Below are 14,478 nucleotides of genomic sequence, written 5' to 3'. Positions count from 1 at the left end.
ATCAGTAGAACTTGTAATGAATGATTGATTGAAATTTGAAATTTGAGCTTGTCTCAATCTTTTAAACCTTTCAACACAGGTCACATTAATAAAGCAGTACCTCTCACCAAATTTTCTAGAGAGAGTCTTAACTGAATTCCTTCTCCCACTAATTTAATCTCCTTTAGAAGTAGCTAACTTGATAAGTTATCACAGATCAAACTGTAAGGACTTTGCATCTAGGCTTCAGGTGGTTTCATCTGTCATAAAGGATTAAGTGAATCAGAACATCCACAGTAAACAACATAAAAACAATCAGGGAAAGCATTTCATTGATCAATGTGAGCATTTACTCCGTTCTTCCTCCACCTCAGTGGGAATGAAGAGAGCCCTCCAGTGACTGGCTGGTAACACAAAGCTGCTTAGGCAGGGGTCTCTGTCACTGGGAGTTCTCTCTGTCTGCCTGTAGCTCCAAATGTGCTCTACTCCCTTCAGCTTAGCAGCACTGCTGTGTGCAGCACAGAGCCTGGAAGCTGATCCCCCTAGACACCTGTCGTCACCATTCACTCCTGCAGTACTCTGCTCACCACGTTCATCACCACATAATTACTCCTGCACAGGGAGGAGTGTTTAATGTGAACTGCATGGAGGCACTGGGCCAGACTCAGTCCTCACCTAGAAGGGAATATAAACCCAGAGTAACTTGCTATTGCTGGATATACAGATGATTTATATCAGCATCAGCACAGGAACTGGTTATACAGAAACAAGCAAAAAATACTTTAATGACATATACACATAATTTCTGCAGCAGATTTGCATGCTTCCTAATTGTTTTATTGCCATCAATGTTATTTCAATGTGTGAGAGTGTATGGACTTTTCTGTTGTTCCATAGGTAATACAAAGTATAAGGCAAAGGCTTCCAGAAGAGTTCAGAGTCACTGAGAGTGTCCCATGTGCATCTCAGCCTCATAACAGTTTATTGATCTGATAAATGATGTACTTGCCCCTGTAGCTGCTCTTTTCAGACTGCTTTCCAGTCTATCTCCTGAGGGTCATTGCAAAATAATAATGCCAAATCTACACAGCATCTCATTATAATCCAAAGTCAAGACCATACTCCATTCTATTCTAAAAAATAAAATAGTGAAAATCTGTGACACTCTGGTGCACCAGCCCCTACTCCCAAGCTTTTCTCTGGTCATACATAGGTTTTTCTCAATATTTCTTTAATCAAGATACTTTAAAGTTCAGCCTGTTCTTAGTTTTATCTCTGTAGCTGTCATTGGAAACTACAAGAGCATACATATTTATCTTTATATCATACCAGGCACAGTTGCACCAGTCTGCAACTGGCCAATATGCAATAAAATGCTAAAGGCTCAAACACTTGCATGTAACAAACTCAAGGTTTCCTAATTTTGTAGCAATACCTTTTTTTAAAAAAGTCTATAAGCACCAGCAAATAAATGAAACAACTTCCCACTCTATCAAGCCTTGCATCTAAACAGTTGCAATTTCTGTCCACTAGGTTTCTGTAAGATTTAACAACTATTTTGAGTAACTGATGCCATCAGGCTATTCACAGAGCCTGCAGCTGCCCCACAGCCCAGAGAGATTCCCTGCAGTTTCCCTCTGAGCCCCCAGTGTCCCAGAGTTGTGCAGGATAAAGCAGAGGACATGCTTCAAATCCCTTCACAGCTCCCTTTCATAGAACCAACCTGCTTCAGAAAAGGGCAATTAAAAGCTTTCATTCTCACATAGAGAGCACAGTCTCATAGAAAACATAGATATTGATCCTTCTGAAACCCAGACAAACTGTGTCACTATTTCCAATTGTGGCATCTAGTTCACCTTGAGATTATTACTACCAAAAAGATGTTAAGCAAGGTAATACACAATGTATATATATATATGGTATGCTATATATATATATATGGCAGAAGTAGCTGGATGGTGCCAACATGTGAAAAGGATTGTATTATGTAATGGTGTTCTAAGATAACAAGATATTGGAAGTGGTCTCTGTGTTGTGCATCTACTGTACAGGTATAAATGAAAGCACACTAAGAAAAATCTTTATATAAAAAGTGTATAAGTTTTTTAAGGTTTGAATTCCTACAAGGGTGCATTTTAATGACCTATTCTGATTTTTATCTCTTCACTAATTGGATACACTTTCTAATATTTTTTTTTAAATCTCAAATATAAAGAGATTGAAAAATTCACCGGACAGAATTATTTCAGTTCCTAATGAAATTCCCAAAAGAGCATCTGCCTAAGTCCTCAAAAACTGGACACCTGATATAACATGCATCACTGAAACAATAACAATTGAAACAATAACATTGAAACGCTGCATTCAAGCAGTGTTTGCTACTTAAACTTGCATATCTGCTTGATAAGATCCTTAGTACAGCTGCAACTTTCTAGTACAGCACCTAACTTGTGCTTCCTAGCATATATCTGATTTCTTTGCCCTTGTTTTACAGTGATATTGGTGATCCCCTTCTTTTAACTGTGACAAATCGTTAAAGTGCAAAAAGTGAAGAAATTCACCCCTCCTCCACCTGCTCACTACCTCATCAGTAATTTGGCCTTAGTCCTGCATTTCTTCTGGCATTTGAAATTTCCTATTTAGTGAAATAACTTCCTGATCTGATTCACAACTGCTGACTTCCCCAGTAAAGATGTCTTGTTAATTTACCTCAGTGAAAGCCTGCATTTGGCTTTTCAAGAGTTCTTGTATCATGGTGTTTTCTCACATTTCCCAGTGTTACACATCCCAGTGCTCCATGCCCTGGCATGTGACACCTTTGCACATTCCAGCAGTAACAGCAGCAGCTGGGAGAGCTGATACCTGCACAATAGCTGGGAATAGCCTGGGTTTTGCTGAGGGGAGGGATGTAAAAATTAATTACCTTCCTTTCTGACCTCCTCTTTGTAAACCCTGGGTTACTCTTGTAATTTAAACATGTAATTACACTGATATTTATTATTTTATTTACATAGTTATAGTTATCTGTCTTATTTACTTCACATTTCTTTGTCCCTCTTCTTATTTCTGTGCAAAATAGGCATAAAAATGTAAGCAGGCTAAAACGTGGACTAAGAGAAGCCATATAATTATTTAGAGAGCTGTGGGCCTACATTCTATAATAAGATACAATTCATATTCTATATATTTTTTATATATATATATATATATATATATATATAGGGTTTTAGCACACCTACACAAGTAGTATCCATCTTCGTTAGCATTTTCCATATTTCTTCCCTGTCACATTTAAACTGCCTGGCACAAGGTCCACAGAAATAAATTACATTTCCATTTTGTGGTGCAACAATACACAGACAAAAGATTCAAATTATATTAAAGTATATTCAGCTATCCAATTCAGCCCAGCCTAAGAAGCCAATCCAGAAAAGGAACAAAAGGAATTGGTGTTTACTGTACCAAACAAGTGGCACACAGGCACAGGCCACTGCTTGGAGGCTTCATATGGAGGTGCATTTTGGCAGCCTCTCTTTGTCAGCCAGCTCACACATCAGCTCTACAGAATCTGATTATTCAGGCAGGCTGAAAAGTAAATTTATCCATGGTCTCTTCTGTAGGAATATAAAAAAAAGGAGACTATTTATATTGGAAAATTCTACATATTAATACTGGGAGCTATACTACTGTGCTTTGAATTAAAAAATACTTTTATTCTAATCAATTTTGCTAAAAGGGTGTGTCTAAAGCAGTAAAGTTAATTTAACATTCTTGGCTCAGTTAATATTTTGCTAATTCAGTGTAGAGTTTGTATAAAAGCATTTTTAAAATTTCAGCATTTGACAAAATTAGTACTCGTTTTATGATAATGTTGTTAATTTAATGCTTGACTTGGAATTATACTTCAAAGTGAATTGGAAAAACATGCCTTTTCTCTTGTTGCTGCAGATATCTCTGTTCATGCACCAGTGAACTGACCTTAAATTTTAACATAGGCAGCACAAAATCGCTCTTGTATTTCGATAATTTTTTCTGCAATTCAATCATCTAGTCCATCAATTTCAGATGGATATTGCAACAACCTACCCATGAAAGCTAAAATGATCTTTAACATTATCCTTTTATGTTTATTTTCTGGAAAGACCTGCAGTGAATTCTGCTTTCTGATATATATACATTTATATCTATCTATATGTATGCAGAAATGCATGCAAGTATTCATTCTGTTAATCACTGTGCTTAATAAAGCCATCCTGGCAGTCATGGTCATTCAAGTTCAAAGTTTTGCTTCATCTACTAAGTACAGGCAGTTTTTCTACACTACTAAAGCTCTTATTCCACCTCAGATTTTGGGCTGAGGAGAGAGGGCGTACTTGGCCATTTTTCTGAGACTTCCAGATGCCCAGGATGTCACAGAGCAACAATTTGGAGTGGCCTCCCAGAGCAGTCAGTCTGAGCAGGGCTCAGCTGTGTGAAGGTTCAGTCTCCACCATCAGGGCACAGCAGACCCATTTTTGCACACACTGCACAGCTCTGGAGACAGAGGGGATCTGCTGGTACAGAGGGATTTCTTGGACTGACATATGTGTATCCTACCTTCAAATGAAACTGCTGTCACATCAGCAGGCTGTGCCTGAATTACAAAGAGTAAGATACAATCTCACTCGAGCATTTGTCTGTAGATAAAAGCTGTATGGGATTTTCAGGGCTTTCACACCAAGCAGCCTCTTGTGTGGGCTTCGTTGTCTCATGTTTTGATCACTGGAACATCTCTGTTCTTGACAAATTTCATTTGCCCCGCTGGCACTTGGTCAAAGCAATGCCTGGGAAGCAATTCCTGCAGATAACATAAATCACAGTGGCTGGCTTTGCTGGGTCCCCTCACTGTGTCTTTCACACTGCACATTTTGAAAGCAGTTCATGGTTCAGCCCAGCCTACCTGTGCCATTCCTCATTGAAAGGCCCACTCCCTTCTCCACAGCACAGGTCTCTCTTGCTAGTTTGTTCAATTTTCAAGCAATTTTTTTGGTTTTTTACACTGTTATTTATTTGCCTTGTGAGAGAGCAAGAGGAAGATGAGTCAGGGGAGGTTTAGATTATATTAGGAAAGGATTTTTCACCCAGAGGGTGGTTGAAGAGTGGAAAGGCTCCCTAGGGGATTGGTCACAGCACCAAGCCTGGCAGAGTCCATGGAATGTTTGGACAACACTCTCAGGCTCGTGGGGGATTCTTGGGGTGTCCTGTGCAGGGCCAGGAGTTGGGTTTGATGAGGCTGATGGGTCCCTTCTAACTCAGCATATTCCATTATTCCCTGATTTAGTATAAAACAACTCCCTACACTCTTCCTGCAGAAGCCCAAGGCAGCAGCACAGCTCTTTACCCCCTCAGCACCACTCCTGTCATGCTCTCCTTGGTCCCCTACATTTCTGTGGTATGCACAGAACATTTCAATGCAACCAACACCTTCAGGTTCATATTTCCATAACAGCCTCCTAAGGAAATTAAACAGTTGAGCTTGTTAGCATAAAAACACATTCTCCATCACTGTTTCTACTTATTTAAACAAACACACACATATCTGTCCTAAAAGAGGTTCTAGAGAGGACAGAGCCTACAGAGGAAAAAATTACCTCAGACAAATGCTGTAATGAGCACAATAAATAGGTTTCTTGCTAGAAATTCAGAATTTCTGACACTAGCCAAGGGCAGCAGGAGGGCTGCAGTGTGGGAGAAGGCCACAAAGTGCCCTCACAGCCAGCACCAGCTGGGGCTGGAGACACTGCAAGGAGCCCAAATGGAGGCACAGCAGCCTGGGGGCTGGAAAGAGCCATCAGCAGCTGGAAACATCTGCAAACACAGCTGGGAGAATGTCGTGGTGAAAGGGGTGTTCTGCAGGACACAGGGGGTGTGGGTGACCCATGGCAGGGTGAGGACACGGCTGAGGGAGCCAGGCCGATGTGGGGACACCCCAGGGCAGGGTGACCCAGCTGAAGGGACAGCAGTGAGAGGGAAGGGCTGGCGAGGAGGGGCAGGGGGAGGCTGCAGAGACAGAGCTGCTGCTGCTGCTGCTGGAAGGGCCCTTGGCTCGCACCCACCCTGAGCAGGAGAGGCCCAGGGCAGCCAAGGCCCCGGGAGTGGCCCCACAGACGGGTTGGGCGCGAGCTCAGCCGGGGCAGCCGCGAGGAAAGGCTCAGGCGGGCGATTCTTTCCTTTTCTCAGCACAAATTCAGCGTTGAGAAGCTTGGGGAATTTGACAAGAAGTTACGTAAAAAATTCCATGACTCTGGTGTTTTGCACACAGCTCAGTTAATTTTTCAAATAAACTTTAAATTGGGAAAAGCGATGATTAGCTTCTTCATACTTGCCCTTAAAAAGTTTTTGCACAATACTTCTACTCTACTACGTAGGCAAAATCATTAGTTTTGGATTCAACTTACATGTGTTTTTACTTATTTTTTTTTAATAGATGAGCCTTTTGATTTTCCCAAAGTAAATGTTTCACTAAAAAAACCAACTTTTCTTTTTTCTTCCTACATAATTCACAGTAACTGTTACAACTACTGATAAACACAGATCATACACCAAAAAATGGCTGGTCAGGCATCTTAGTAATTACTCTAGTTGAAACATTCTTTTAACTTACAGAAATTATTTAGATTACAGTTAATCACATTTTTTTAAAGGACAGTAAATCTTTTTTTGATAAAGTATGTAATTATATCTTTATACAACATGAGTTTCTGCTAATTATGCAATTATCATGCAGAGATTAATATGACAGTCTGAACTGCTGGCTATGTGTTAAAAATACAGTATATGCACATACACTTCATGCACATATACTTCATTTTCTGTACAATCTCAATGATTTACACTTGTGTCTCTGGGGTCATTTAATTTAGTACACAAAGGACTTGTGCAAGAAAACAAAAAGGCCAAAATCTTCCTTATATTCAAGAAGTTGAAGACATTTACAAATTGGAGAAAACCCTTTTTTTACAAAGTATTAGCAAGACAATATCAGCAAAAGAAAATTTATTTAACAACCAATTCCTCCTCCCTTCCCTCCCCTGCAAATCATAGTTCTGATGTCAGTTTTGGATTTGTTGAAGTCACCCTTACCCACAAGATTAATCCCATTACTCCTAAGTACAGTAAAACCAGCCTCTTGTCACAGCTTTAAGAGCTGTACCTGTTCCATGGAAAACTCACTGAGGATCTGATTTCTCACTGCTGGTAAACACCAGCAACCTCTTTACACAACTTACACAGACACACATTTCAGACCAGAACAGGAACATTGAGGAGTTATACTGACATGTTATCATGCCATGCAAGCCTTAGAAAAAGCTAAAACCTGAATCTATTCATTCTTACATTTTACCCATTTTGCACTGTATTGCAGAAGCTGAGGGGGAAAAGCTGGGGGGAAGGCAAACACACCCTGAAGTTAAAAGTTAAGGTAACATACAAAGTTCAAGCAAACCAAAAAAAAAAATATATATATAACTATTCTTTGCAACCCCAGACTGAAGACTACTTCTTTGAGGGGTTTCAAATTGCAAGTCACAGACAAATAGCCCAAAATCTCTGACACTTAAAGAATCTCATACTGAAAAAACAAATGTTTCTGTCCAGTGGGTTCAGATGTCAGCCATCACCTGTCTGCAACATTTTTCAAGTGGCTTGAGTAAGTAAAACATGACAGATATCAAGAAATGATGGAAGAAAAATAGTATAAAAAAAAATAAAAATCCTGAGACACTCACAGCAATTATATTGAAGAAGTCATCATCTCCAAGGGTATCCAAAATAGATGAAACTGTCTGTTTGGCAATAGTCAGGCGAAGCCCTTTCATACTGCCACTGACATCCACTAAAATTACCACATCTTTTGGAGAAGTTGCTGCCTGGATATACCTGAGATGAAAGACAAAACTTCTTTTAAATACTGAATTGTTATCATTTCAAATTTCTTAAACACTGGCAGTCATCAATTGCCTACCACTTTCTGTTTCTGCAGTCAAATGCAATGACTCCATTCTCATCAGGTTCCCATTTAATTCCTGTTGCAAAAAAAGAGAGGATAAAATATTAAATTAAATTTTCACAGTACCTGTGGAAAATGTATCTGTGGTATTTGGGCTAAGTGGCATTTAATGGAGTTTCATACTTTAATCTAACAGGCAGTGCCATCATAACATAGGAAATACTGGGGGGAAGAAAAGTCCCTAAAATAGGGCAACAAGAAATAATTTTTTCCCTCACTCCTCTTTAGTAAGGTGAAAACTCTTCAGGTCTACTATGTCCATTGCACTATTTTCACAAAATTCTTGCCATTCTTGGTCTTTGGTGCTGGCAAGCTTTATCACATCTTGCCAAGTCCTTTCCAGACCTTGAGCAGTTCTGGCCCATGGCTGGCTCCAGCAGCTGCCCTTACACTACCTGCTTCCCTCACAGGTCATACTCTGAATTTTCACTCACATCACTATGAAGAGGTAACATCTTCTGGTTGTGGGTCAGAAGAAATATGAAAAAAAAATCTCCAAGGAAAAAAAATATCAGGGGAACTCTTCTGCTTTTTACACTTATTTTCTAGCACAAAACAAAAATAGCCTTGAAAACAAGGACTAATATTTGAAATATCATGGAGCTTGGGAGCTGAAGTATAATCTAAAACTAACACAGATGTAGTAGCCATTACTCTCAGCCACTTTCAGACATACAGGTTTATAGTGAACTTGCTTGAACTCAAGACTTAGAGAAACACAGGTTGCTAAACCACATTAGCCAAAGGAACAATACCCACTATGAGCCTGACTCTAAGTTACAGAAGCTGAGAATGAGTTTATTTAACCTCATAGTTTATTATAATGTGGTAAATTTTGTATAGGATTAAACATAAAACTTAATAGGCAACAATATAGGTTTCAACCTATTTCTATAGAAATAATACGAGTGATGTGATTGCATTTTATTACGACTGGTGTGAAAATAAACTTTCAAACAAGTTTTTTTTTAATTTTTTAATTTAAATCTGCCAGGTTAAGTGGAAGTTTAAAAATAAAACAAATAATAATGAAGTCTTACTGTGTGCATTGATAGAGCACAGAATTCAAGCTTAGTTCTATATGAAGGCTCTAATCCTCTTGCTCTCCTTCTCACAGCCTATTTAGAAGTTATTTTTCACATGTCTGTATATGTCTCTCTGAATAGACATTTTTATGAGTACATGAGTTATCATGAGGGTTTCACCTCCAAATAGAAATTGGTAGAAAAAACTCAACATTTTCAAAATGTTGATTGGAAATCTCTCTGAGAACTAGATGAAGTAAAATCAAACCTGCAAGTATCTGTGTCAGTCAGGATTTGTGACAATACTCAATGCAGCCATGGAATTCTTTGTTGTATTTTAAGGACTTCTCTTCTTCCTACCTGGATATTGCCTGAAAAATCCTTTCGCACTTCCAAAGTACTGCCAGATGAGAGAAGGGTCACGATCAAAGTTATCAACAAACACCTTATTTAAAGATTCTGACCAATAAACTCCATTTACTATGGCTGGATCTGGGAAAAAAATAAAAGAACACACACACAATGAAAAGTGATTTTGTTAAGTAGAATCCTATAAACTCTACCATCTTCAGCTTATTCAATACCCAAAAGTCTATTGACTGAAAACTGTTGCAAAACTTTTTCAGTTTCCTTTGTCAAATAAGTGATCCAAAATAAATAATTCACTTAAAGAACAGGACAGAGAAACCTGGTACTCTTTTTATATAAGTTAAAATTGCTCTTTAGAGCATCTATCTTGAACCATCACATTGCTTATTCTGGAGAACATAAATAATTCCATCTAATTTAGATTATTTACTCAATGTACCTTCCCTAAATGCATAGAATGTCTCATAGCAACACTTTACTTTTTTAAACATTAAATTTGGTAATGTTCGAAAGTTTTCATGTTGGAACAGAAAGCAAAATACCTTTTATTTTGCACTTGAATATGCATAAAAACACATCTCATTACAAATACCACTAGTTGTTATTTGGAAAACACTGAACCCACATTCCACAACAATTACCCAATTAGTTTTTATTTCCATAGAAAGAGAACTACAAAGCAAATCCTTGATGCTGAAACTGTTCTATTTAAGACAACCCCATCCATCAATCCCTAAGACTCCAGGCTGCTCAAGTGTGTCTTGAAGCTGCAGATTTGGTTCAACTGTGGGAAATGAGAAATCAATGAACGTGTCATAGAAAGTTACTGGATTTCAAACTGTGAATTTTGAAAGGTGAAAAACAATTAAGATACAGGATATTCCCAGTTCAATCTTATGTGAAGTCAGCAGAATAGAAAGGAAAAAAACAGAACTGAAATCACAGATGCATTATTTAATTTGCAAAAGTGTGCATACATGAATACACAGTAACATTTGCTCAAGTATTTGAAATAAAGCAGCCATTAGCTTGCAAAATAATGTCACTGTTCTGATTTCAGAAGGCTGCTTCAAATGTGATTTTAATGGAGTGGAAAAAAGGCAAATTGTTATCTTCCCCAGCATTCATCAAGAAAAAACAGCAGAAAAATGGAAATGTCTCAGCTACACAAATTTGCATGTTGCTTTCACCTAAATATTTAGGTTTATATAGAAGAAATGCCAAAAAAGCAAGGTCAACAAAACAGATCTTACTTTTAAACACATGGAGGCAGTTACTTGTTTCTCTAGAAGATGACATATACACTTAAAATCTGCCACACCAGACACATGTCAAACAAACTGATATCACTGGTCCAAGGGCACTAACTTCAGTCCTGCCTAGCTGGCAAAACCTTCATTGTCCAGTTTCCCAATCTGTAGTTACCACAATGATGAGCTGTGACCAAAACATCACAAATCACCTCTCAAGACTGAGATCTATCATTGGTTTGTAAAATTATGCTCCTATGTCACCATCCCAAAATGTCAGCCCATTGTTCAACATTACCTGAGATGTGAGGCACTAAAGTGAGAATTCTATTCCTCAGTCCACAGGAATTTCCCAGTACCAGTTCAAACACTGATACTCTGATTCTGCTCCTGTACTTCATATATAATGGAGTATCCAAAGAACTAAAAATGGCAGTGGCACTGTTGACTCAGCATCACAATCCTGAGATAAGGCAATAAGTTTAATTCATCTTTGAAAAGAGCAACCAAGGTCACTGGGTTGGGTTTGGGTTTTGTTCTTTTACATTTCCTGGTGTTGCTAGAAAAGTCTGTTTAGAGGGAAAGACAAGACACCATTTCTCAAGCCTCTAGAGGGGTATAGGCTCTTTATATGCCCTGCAGTCATCAGGATTTGTGAAAAGCCAAACAAATCAAACAGAATAATTCTATATTAATTTATATTCAAATAACCTGCAGTGCTTCTTAGAAACTTATGTTTGGATGTCATTCCAAGACTGCCCATTGTACCTTGGTATGTTACAGTTTTATCAATTTATTGGATGTCTCCTCACCTGGATTCCTCAGGGCCTAAATTTTAACGTCCTTTCCTAAGGAATCAGAGCTCTAATGCCACTCATGAGCAGAACCCTCTGCCTCCCAATCCAATGACAATTTTCTTTGAATTCTGTATGCACTCCAGCTCTATAAGGTTATGGCACAACTTCAGTCATTTACCTCTAAAGTTCTCAACCAAAGTCTTTCCAGTAGCATATAAAAAAAATGTATTTGTATCTACAAAATACAGATATAAATCACTTTTTAAAAATTATATTGAAATATCCATTAATATTTTAGATTACTTTTTTTGGACCATCTGAAGAGCCACTTAACATGTTTATATATTATGTTACAGATTAGAGAACTCCATGGAAATAAAACTCAGGAAAATTTCCCTGAACAAGTCTGGTGGAGTCCATATTCTGCATTAGGCTGACAACACTAATCATCCAACTCCTGAACATTAACCCAGTGACTCTGAAACTAATAGACTTATTTTTTTAACTGGAAGGAGCATAAAGCAGACATTTTAAATAAGAGGGCAGAATTAAAATGTGACCTATGCTCACTGTATTCCTTCCAAATGAAAGCTGGTGATAATTCCCTGCCTTCTCACACCCTGCATGGCTGTTATGCTGGCTGTTCCTTTTACAATATATCAAGTTACATTTTAGGCACCAACCACTTCAATAAAAGAAGCAAATAGGGCTACAATCATTTTTTTTTCCTTGTAATACAAGGAAAAGTGGTGTACAAATGTAGGCACAGAACAAAACAGCAGACCTGGAAGTCATGAGTGTCTGCTGGCTGCTGCACCTTCAGGCAGGGGATTTCACTCTGGATCTCTTTGTTCTGGACTTTATAACTCTGCTATGTGGGGGCATCTCTGTCCACATGCACCATCCCAAACACAGCTGCATTTCTGCCCATATGTCTCATTAAATCATCCTCTAATAACCTGTATGCTAAACTTGTTCTGGGCAATTTCCAATTTTAGTAATTACACAAAGCTGTTTAAATTCCCCTAGTACTTCATTTAGAAACAGTATCCTTAAGTTTTTCAATTACTGGTGAGCATCATCTGCATCCCCCAGATAGTTAAATGTCAATGGTAGTAAATTAATCTGTGAGAATATTCAGAAATTTGGTGAGGAAGAAAAAAGCAAGATAAACCTTAATATAAATGCAAAATCATCAATGTGATGTTATGGGGCTCAAAGATAATAAATGGAAATACCTTTGCCCACTGTTCTTGAAATATGATTACTGCTTTTTCTTCCTGGCAGATAAAATACAATAAAATATTCCCTTTCCCGTGTCTTTTAGATGAGCTGGTTTGCAATTATATGGGATTTTGCTCCACCATTGTTTGTGTAGATGTTACCTGTTTGTACTGACATTTAACATAAATCCAGCCTCCAGGAAAATAAGTACAGTGACACGAAACTGAAATGAGATTGCCAAAGAACAGTACAAATGCATGTAGCAATTAAGGGGCTGTCACAGATCCTGCTGGCCTGAAAAGGACTGAACAAAGGCAGGGAAGGGGCACAGGCTAAAAGATGTGCAACAGCCAAAGGTAATGACTTTTTGTAATTTTCACAGAATCCAGAGTATGCAAAGTCTATAGAACAAAACTAATACCTACACAACCATTTTGCATTTCAATTATTGCAGCACGTTTTACAGAAAATAATGGAAACCACTGAGGAACTCAGTACCTATGAAGAAAGTTCTCTTTCTTACCATATTCTGCTTTATTCTCAAGAAAAGATAAGTTTCTAAAGATCCTTAGTCTTTTCTCCCTATTCTATTCCTTTTGTGATATAATCATTACTTTTTTCTGGAAAGCTGTCAGAGATGCTGGCGTTGGAAATGATCTTCCCTCCTGTAATATCTGATAACTTCAGCAGCAGCCCTAAACTGCAGAGCAGTTCTGTCCCACCACAGAGCAATACAAGCACAGCCTAAGGGCCCAAGCACTGGAAAAGGAATGCAAAATCCTGCACATTTCTGGCTCAGAGATAGCAACAATATTAGCTTAGTTTTTATGACATTGACAACATATTTAGTCTGGTCATATTTTAAAGAATAACAAAATCGCATACTTTGCTGGGACATATACCAACAATCTAATAATTACCCTACTCAACACTAATATGAATGCTTTTCAGGGTGGTCCAGCAGACTCAAGAGCTGGGGCTGGATGCCAGTTTTGGCAACTGCCTTCACTTTTTTCTCTCTCTTCCCCTCTCTCTGACTCCAGGGTAACGTGGATGCATCAGCTCACAGATCAAAGCATCTGGCCATCTGCAGACATAAAAGAAGGTGTTTGTCCATTTTGCTTCATGTGCTGGGAACTGTTCACCAATGTCAGAAATCACACTCCCTCCTTGCAGGAATATGGGATGCTAAAGGCTTCCAGTACGTGACTGCATAAAGGCATAGCAGTGGGCATTTAGTGCCTTCATCTCCCAACATTGCCCTAATAACTTCACCCTCCTCCTTTGAAGTGGCAGCAGAAGAACTGGAGTTTGGCCAGATGTGTTTATTTTTATGCTGTTTCATGAGTGCATTTAGATGATGTTTTGTATTGTTTTGTGGTGGGGGGGGATAGTGTTCTTTTTCTGTTTGGGGGAGAGGTTTGTAATATTTTTTTTAAATTAACGATTTGGACTGAGATTCAACTTTAGCTCATTTGAAAGCCAGAATTACAGCTGCAAACTCCTCACTAACATCATTCTGGGATACAGATTCATTTCTGTCTCCTAAGGGCTTGCCTTCTCATGAGTTATAGAAAATGTCCTGCAGCAAATCAGTGGCAGTTTGAGCTCACTTCACCCATGTGGTGCTGGCCTGGCTGGACTTTGCTGAACTTCTCAGATATAACAGCTAAAAGCAAACAGTGTGGGGGCTGACCTTTGGGCAGGTTAGAGCAAAGCTCTGGAAACAGCATGTAGGAACCAGCTATGAAAACTGAATATTAACTACTTCTTTAAATTAAAGG

At 38.6% G+C, this 14,478-nt stretch overlaps 1 protein-coding gene across 1 annotated transcript in view; it reads right to left on the bottom strand.

Moving 5' to 3' along the window:
* CACNA2D3 (calcium voltage-gated channel auxiliary subunit alpha2delta 3) overlaps window positions 1-14,478 on the bottom strand; it is a 385,949-nt gene that overhangs the window by 204,271 nt on the left and 167,200 nt on the right. The window contains exons 6-8 of the mRNA XM_054640357.2: window positions 9,415-9,546; window positions 7,985-8,045; window positions 7,749-7,899 (exon numbers count right to left, since the gene is read on the bottom strand). Coding sequence (XP_054496332.2) covers window positions 7,749-7,899; window positions 7,985-8,045; window positions 9,415-9,546 — 344 coding nt within the window. The remainder of the gene's footprint in view (window positions 1-7,748; window positions 7,900-7,984; window positions 8,046-9,414; window positions 9,547-14,478) is intronic.

The sequence above is a fragment of the Agelaius phoeniceus genome, chromosome 11 (genome assembly GCF_051311805.1).
Source record: "Agelaius phoeniceus isolate bAgePho1 chromosome 11, bAgePho1.hap1, whole genome shotgun sequence".
Lineage (NCBI taxonomy): Eukaryota > Metazoa > Chordata > Aves > Passeriformes > Icteridae > Agelaius > Agelaius phoeniceus.
The sequence above is the reverse complement of the archived record's forward strand: the minus strand, read 5'-3'. Positions and strand labels throughout refer to the sequence as shown.